At 46.1% G+C, this 7830-nt stretch overlaps 1 protein-coding gene and 1 pseudogene across 1 annotated transcript; one reads left to right on the forward strand and one right to left on the reverse strand.

Moving 5' to 3' along the window:
• Window positions 1-618: 618 nt before the first annotated feature.
• Window positions 619-2372, reverse strand: LOC102839417 (protein FRG2-like). Its single transcript, XM_006874379.1, has 3 exons — window positions 2198-2372; window positions 1570-1653; window positions 619-1052 (listed from the first exon to the last, which is right to left on the reverse strand). Exons 1-3 carry the CDS (start codon window positions 2370-2372, stop codon window positions 619-621), a joined length of 693 nt encoding a protein of 230 aa, XP_006874441.1.
• A 40-nt stretch (window positions 2373-2412) lies between these two features.
• LOC102839797 overlaps window positions 2413-7830 on the forward strand; it is a 10535-nt pseudogene continuing 5117 nt past the window's right edge.

Consider the following 7830-nt stretch of genomic DNA (forward strand, 5'->3'; position numbering starts at 1 on the left):
TTGAGCAAAACAAAACTACAGTCTGAGGTTGCACACTTAAGGGTTAAAAATATAAAGAAAAACAATAAGTGTCTTGTCTATTAATATAAGCAATCTAAGGTACATAATTTTAAAAAAATACAAGTCTACCCTACCACAGTCTAAAGATATCAAGGTGTAACCAGAGATGAAACAATCATGGAGACCCATAATTCGGCAATGCAAGAGTCATTTCCAAAGTCCTTTCCTATGAGCAGGGCCAATGGCTAAGGGCTGGACTGCTAACGTAACAGTTGGCATTTCAAGTCCACCCACAATTCCTCCAGAGAATGATCTAGTGATCTTCTGAAAGGTCCATGGCCTGTGGTCACACTAAGGTCAGAACCCACACTAAGACAAGTCACGTTGCTTTTGGGTTTTCCAAGAACATACTAAGCCCAGTCTGTCTGTAATTATCCCTGCAGATCATCTGAAGGAATTTGAGAAACACCACGTCTTTGTTTTCACCCTTGCTCACTCCAAACGCTGCATCTCCTAATGAACAGGCTCAGAGGGGCCCCAAGTTCAATCCCAGTTCGCCCGCCCACTGGCCGCCTCAGCTGTTTCCTGTCCTGAGAAGGAGTGGACTTTCTGTCCCTCCTAGGATTCCTCCTGGGCTTCTTCTCTGTGCCGGGCTGGGTCCCTGGGGACGGGCAGTGGGGTCGGGGTCAGCCAGCTCTCAGCAGGAAAGACGTAGGCCGCCTGGTTGGCCAGGGTGTAGAAGGTCTGGATGGTGGCGTGAAGAGACCCCCGGAGCTGGGACAGCCACAAGAGCTGCTCCCAGGTCAGCGGGGCCTGTGCCTGCTGGGCCCGCACCTGGACCATATCCTGGTAGATGGCCTCGGACAGAGTCCGCAGGGTGGTCACCAGGCTTCTCCGAAGTGGCGGTGGCTGGTCTCCTGGGGACCAGGCTCGGGGCCGCTTGCGGTGCACACGGCGAGCCCTGGAGCGGCCTCTGCGGCGGGCAGCCGGGGTCTCCTCAACAGAGTCGGGGTCCGTGTCGTCCCTCTTTCCCGAGGTCACCAGAGATAATCCTGAGAAGGAAGCGAGGGGGTGAGAGGTCAGCTGGCCCAGAGCCCAAGGAGCCCGTCCTCCTCAGCGCCCCTCCTCACACACACACACACACACACACACACACACCCCTCGTGCGCCCACCTGGGCTTCCTGCCTGCCTGCCTGTCCCCTCGGTCCCCCTGGAACTGATTTTCCAGCCCCTGTAGTTCTTCCATCTGACCCTGTCTGTGGAGACACTGAGAATTCGGGGTTCCCAGGTGTGGCGCTGTGGGTTAAAGCGCCAGACTGCAAAGCCGTTTGAACTTGCAAGGTGGGCGGTTCAAGTTCACCGGCCGCTCGTCAGAAACCCTATACAAGGTCGCTATGGGTGGGAATCGACTCGACGGCACTTCACAACAACAAGATGCCTGCACACACCACTAACCCTAGTCCATCCCAGACATACAGGGACCTGTAAAGGTCTGGCTTCCACTGAACCCCCTGATGCCGCCGGCCCGGAGGGGGCAGGCAGGCCGGGTCCCCCGGACGTCCTCGTACCTGTACCTGGGCTCGAGCTGCTGCCGTTCCTGCTCCGAGCTCTCGGCCTCCTTTCCTGGGACTTGCCAGCTCTCTTGGGCTCTGCTGATACGGGAGACAAACAGGGGTTATGGTGGCTCACAGAACCCCGTCTTCCAGCCCTCACCCATATTTTAGGTAATTCGGATGCCGCAGGAATGTGCATCTAGGTCCTTAAACTCCCCTGAGGACTAGAAGCCATTTTCTAACTAAGCCCTTCTTCAAAATAACCCCTTCACCAAAATCACGAGGGGGGTCACTTAGGGTCCGACGCTGGGCTGATAAAAGGTCACCGTGAATGGGAGGTGACTCAATGGCAGTGGACTTGTTTTCTTTTTTCCCCTTAAAATGAAAGTTCCTGTGGGCACGAAGAGATCAGGGCTTGCCTGCAAACCCAAATCCAGTTCACGCCTCTAGAACATGGTGCGACAATGCACTCCCAAAAGCCGCCAACTACATGGATTTCAGTCCTGCTCTGCACTCGGCACTCACCCTGCTGGACCAAATCTCAGGACAGCGGTTCCCCGCCAAAAAAGCCCACCCAAGATGTGACCCGATATCGCGGTTCCACCCCTGCCCCTGCCTCCTCGCTCACAGCCCAAGTGCCTACCTCTCCTCGGAGCTCCACTCTCCGTTGTCTGGGGAGAAAGTGTTTGGGGTTTTCCTTCAAGCTCTTTCTCTTCCACATCTGAGACCTTTTCTTCAAAGGAGTTAGGCTGGCAGGAAGGATGGTCACCTGGAAGCTCCGTGGAGAGAGCGTGGGTGTCCAGGTCTTGGGTTTCCATCTCTAGGTTGAAGGTCCAGGGAAACGTCCAAGCTGTTAAAATGCAGAATCAGGACGAAGTCTGGAGAGAGTGAGGGACCTGCCTTTTATAGGCCTCTGGTGGGCGTGGCTTCCTCCTATTGACTGAAAAGGTTCCTTCCTCTCTTCAGAGGTTCGCAGGACTGAGCTGTGCATTCAGGGAGGCCAACAACCAATGACAGTTGATTGTATCTGCATACAGATGACTGTATGCAGATGTGGTCAAATATACATGCAGAGGGAAACCCAAACACACTTGTTAAGGCCATCGAATCGGTTTTGACTCATAGGGACCCTATAGGGTTTCCAAGGAGAGGCGTGTGGGTTAGAACCACCAACCTTGTGGTTAGCAGTCCAGTGCTTATCCTACAGCGCACCATGAGTCAACGCCAACTCTGAGACTGTAAATCTTTACGGGAGCAGAAAGTCTAATCTTTCTACCACGCATCTGCTGGTAGGTTTACCCGCTGACCTTGGTTAGTCAAGTGCTTATCCTACTGAGCCCCTTGCAGAGGGATGTAAACACCAAATAAAAGCTTTGATCAAATCGTGGGAGGCCTGGAGATGGTTAGAACAGTGTGATGGGATTATGTAGATCAGATTATCACAGATGTGCTCCTGTCCCGCTGGGCAGGGAATTTTCCTCAGACATTCTGCAAGCCACCTGTGTGGTTTTCAGGGTACATTGAGTTTCTAAAGACAGATAACCATTGGTTTGCCATCATAATAATGGGGTTTGCCTCATAGAAATGGGAGAGTTTTAGATTAACCATCTACAATGTGTCATTTTATGTGCTGAAGTAAGAATTACTTTACTGTCTAAAAATATTTCATAGGAAGGATCCAGATGCCAAAAAGATTTCATGATGTTTAGGAGGAGCCCTCCCGGAGCTGTGGGCTATATATTTATTGGACCACCACAGGCTGGCAGTTCAAACACACTATATGCTACAAGAGAAAAAAAAGAGACTTTCTGGTCACATAAAGATTTAGTCTCAGAAACCCTGTGTAGGGTCACGATGAGTCAGAATCCCCAGGATGGGTGGGGTAGGGGCATTGGTTTGGTGGGATGATTTTGAAAAGCATATAGAGTATGAATACACAACTAGGAGAATGTGACCAAGGATGCTGCGTTGTACACGCAGACATTGTTACGTTGGTAGCTGTTTCAGGCGCTGCCGAATTGGTTCTGATTCACGCTACCCTATGCACACCAGAATGAAACACTGCCCAGTCCTGACTCAGCCTCACAATTGTTGTTATGTTTGAGCCCTTTGTTGCTGCTATTGTCCCAATCCACCTAATTGTGGGTCACCCTCATCTTCACTGACCCTCCACTTTACTAAGCATGATGTCCTTCTCTAAGGATTGATCTCTTCAGGCAAATTATCGCGCATATGAGAGACAAGTCAAGTCATCCTAGCTTCTAAAGACCATTCTTGTCGTACTTCTTCCAACATGGATTTTTTGGTTTTCTGGTAGTCCGTGGTATTTTCAGAATTCTTCTCCAAATCCATAATTCAAATGAATCAATTCTTCCATGGTTTTCCTTATTCATTGTCCGACTTTCACATGCATATGAGGTGATTGAAAATACTTGAGATATGCAACAGATTTGCACATGACCATCAGCATATTTCGAACATGGCATCACTCTGTGAGAAAGTTACAGGAGAATGCATACATGGACTTTGGAAAGGGTGGAACTCAAGCGTTTGTTGGAGATGATCCAATAGAAGAACCTCGTGGAGGACTTGTCCATCTGGCAACAGCGTTAAACTGAGAAATTATCACTGTTGTGGAGCTGTTTGTAGGTCACAAAAAATGGGGAGATGAAGATGAGAACTTCCTGGATTTGGAAGAGTAAAGAAATAATGAGAAAAAAGAAGGAGAGAAATCGTCAGATTTTTTATAGTAAAAAGATTAGCTGGAGTTCTTTCTAAACGAAATCAGGGACTTCAGTTGTTTAAAAACATTAAACCAGTGCTGATCACTTAGCTAAACTTCACAGAAATATTCAGGAAGGAGTGAGATACTATTGCAAAACACATAAAGAAAAGAGAAAAGGACCTAGAAACTACTCTCCCTAATTTCTTCATTGGAAATGCTATCTGTGGAATAATCCAGACCTTCCACATGTGAAATTATTACCACACATTACAAAATGACAATGATACTGTCTTGTTATCTAATGATGCTACAACAGAAATACCACAAGTAGACAGCTTTAACAACCAGAAATGACTCCCCTTACACTAAAGGCCCAGATTGAGAGCGGTAGCTCCTGGAGAAGACTCGCACTGTCTGCCGGATCTGGATAAAGGTGTTTGATTCCTTTCAGGATCTGGAGGCTTGTATTAAGTATCCCTGAAAGATCGCCATACATCTTGGCATCAATCTTCCCCTGAGTCTAGGAGCTTCACAAAGCAGGGGCCCCAGGTTCAAAACAGTACACTCCACTCCTGGCTCTGCTATCTTGGTGGGAGTAGGCCCCGTGTTCTCTGCCTTTTAAGATATCTTGTAAGATAAAAGATGTTGCATGCCACACCCTTGGGAAATCTCCTGTCAATTGGATCAGGGTGTGGTGGTTCAAGGGTGGTGTAGTCCTGGTATGCTGCTACAAGACAAAGCACTGGACCTCAAGGTCAGTTTGAATCATAAAGTCAGCAGTTCAAACCCACCATCCCTTCTTCAGAGGCCCTATAAAGGTCTCTATGAAGGTAGCGTAGTGGTTAATAATCAGGCTGTGAACCGCAAGTTCAGCAGTTCGAAACTACCAGCTGTTTCATGGGAGAAAGATGAGGCTTTCTGCTCCTATAAAGATTTACAGCCTCGGAAACCCTGTACACGGTCGCTATGAGTCGGACTCCATGGCACATAACAACAACAACAACAACATGAGGAAAAAGGGATATCATTGCTGATGTCAGATGGATCTTGGCTGAAAGCAGAGAATGTCAGAAAGATGCTTACCTGTGCTTTATTGACTATGCAAAGGTTTTCAATTGTGTGGATCATGACAAGCTATGGACAAAATTGCAAATATGAGTATTCCAGAATACTTAATTGTGCTCATGAGGACCCTGTACATACACCAACAGGCAGTTGTTTGAACAAAACACGGAACACTGAATGGTTTAAAATTATGAAAAGGTGTGCGACAGGGTTGTATTCTTTTACCATACTTATTCAACCTGTATGCTGAGCAAATAATCCAAGAAGCTGGGTTCTATGAAGAAAAATGTGGCATCAGGATTGGAGGAAGACTCATTAACAACCTGCGATATGCAGATGATACAACCTTGCTTGCTGAAAGTGAAGAGGACTTAAAATACTCACTGATGAAGATCAAATACCATAGCCTTCAGAATGGATTGCATCTCAATATAAAGAAAACAAAAATCCTCACCACTTGTCCAAAAAACAACATTCTTACCAATGGAGAAAAGATTGAAGTTGTCAAAGATTTCCTTTTTCTTGGATCAACTATCAACACTCACAGAAGCAGCAGTCAAGAAATCAAAGGATGTATAGCATTAGGCAAATCTGCTGCACAAGACCTTTTTAAAATGTGGAAGAGTAAAGATATCAGCTTGAGGACTAAGGTACGCCTGACCCAAGCCATGGTATTTTCAATAATCACATATGCATGCAAAAGTTGGGCAGTGAATAAGGAAGACCGTAGAAGAATTGATGCATTTGAGTTGTGGTGTTGGAGGAGAATACTGAAAGTGCCATGGGCTGCCAAAAGAACAAACAGAGCTGTGTTAGAAGAAGTGCAGCCAGACTGCTTGTTGGAGGCCAGGATGGCCAGACTTCATCTCTCATACTTCAGACATATTGTCAGGAGGGACCAGTCACTGGAGAGGGATATCATGTTTGGTAAGGCAGAGGGTCAGAGAAAAAGAGGAAGACCCCTAGCAAGATAGATTTACAAAGTGACAGCATCAGTGGGCTCAAGCGTGGCGACAATAGTAAGGTTAGCCCAGGACCAGGCAGTGTTTTGTTCTGTTGTACATAGGGTTGCTGTGAGTTGGTACCGATTTGATGGCATCTAACAACAATAACAACATGAGTCAGAACCAATTCAATGGCATTTAACAAAAGCAAAACAACAATTCCACACTTAATGCCTCCTCCACACTGAGCTATGCTGACAGGATAGCCAGTAGTGGACAGGTCTCAGCTGAGCTTCCGGACTAAGAAGACTTGAAGCAGGAGAGGCAGCCTACATCTGAATGTTTAGCCGCTGACAACCTTATGAACAGCAGGGAAACACTCTTAGGAAGCACCAGAAAGTCAACTATTGAAGCATGATGAACACCAAAACACTATCAGCTAGAGGGCCGGCAGGTCAGCCTCTGAGGTTGGAAAGCACTCAAAACCCGGTTGGGAAAGAACTGCCTCTTCAAAGCAGACTTGACTGTGATTGAACAAGAGGAGGAAAATTTTCTGAAGCTTCATTTGCTGAGAAGGCACAACTCGGAATGAACAGAAGCAGCTGCAAACATCCATGAATAATTAGAACATGGAATGTACAAAGTATTACTCTAGGAAATTGGAAAGTTGTCAAAAATGAAATGCAATGCACAAACATTGCTATCCCAGGCATTCGTGAGCTGAAATGGACTGGTATTGGCCATTTAGAATGTGACAATCTCATGGTTTACAACGATGCAAATGACGAATGAAGAGGAATGATGTGGTATTTATCATCAAAGAGAACATTTCAAGATCTATATTGAAGTATAATGCTGTCTGTGATAGGATAATATCTATACACCTTCAAGGAAGACCAATTAATACCACTATTATTCAGATGTATGCACCAACCACTAAAGTCAGTGATGATGAAATTGAAGAATTCTACCAATATCTTCAAGGAGTTCTAGTAGTGTAGTGGTTACGAGTCGGGCTGCTAACCTCAAGCTCATCAGTTCAAAATCACCAGCCTTTCCATGGGAGAAAGATGAGGCTTTCTGCTCCTGTAAAGATTTACAGACTCGGAAACCATATACAGGTTCTCTATGAGTCAGAACCAACTCAACGGCACACTACCACCACCACCACCACCATCGACTTCTTCAGTCTGAAATTGATCAAATATGCAATCAAAATGTATGGATAATTACTGGTGATTGGAATTCAAAGGTTGGAAACAAAGAGGAAGGACCAGTACTTGGAAACTATGGTCTTGGTGATAGAAACGATAGTTGACATTGCGTTATAGAATTTTGTAAGACCAATGACTTGTTCTGCTAAAGCAAATGGAAGAATTGAAGCAGTCCAAGAGCTGAACAGAAAATTTGAAAGATCAGCTCGAGAAGATAAAGCCAAAACTATAGTTAAATATGCAAAGATTTGGAATTAGAAAACCAAAAAGGAAGAACACGGTCAGCATTTCTCAAGCTGGGGGAACTGAAGAAAAAATTCAAGCCTCG

This window comes from Chrysochloris asiatica, unplaced genomic scaffold (assembly GCF_000296735.1).
Source record: "Chrysochloris asiatica unplaced genomic scaffold, ChrAsi1.0 scaffold00272, whole genome shotgun sequence".
In the NCBI taxonomy this organism is placed as follows: Eukaryota; Metazoa; Chordata; class Mammalia; order Afrosoricida; family Chrysochloridae; genus Chrysochloris; species Chrysochloris asiatica.

Bases quoted from the DNA above. Each gene is read 5' to 3' on its own strand.
- LOC102839417 (XM_006874379.1), bottom strand. From the start codon at position 2,372: ATGGAAACCCAAGACCTGGACACCCACGCTCTCTCCACGGAGCTTCCA. The intron at 1,654-2,197 runs GTAGGCACTTGG...CTCCCGTATCAG, and splicing joins GAGTGGAGCTCCGAGGAGAG to CAGAGCCCAAGAGAGCTGGC. The intron at 1,053-1,569 runs GTACGAGGACGT...CTTCCTTCTCAG, and splicing joins CAGCTCGAGCCCAGGTACAG to GATTATCTCTGGTGACCTCG.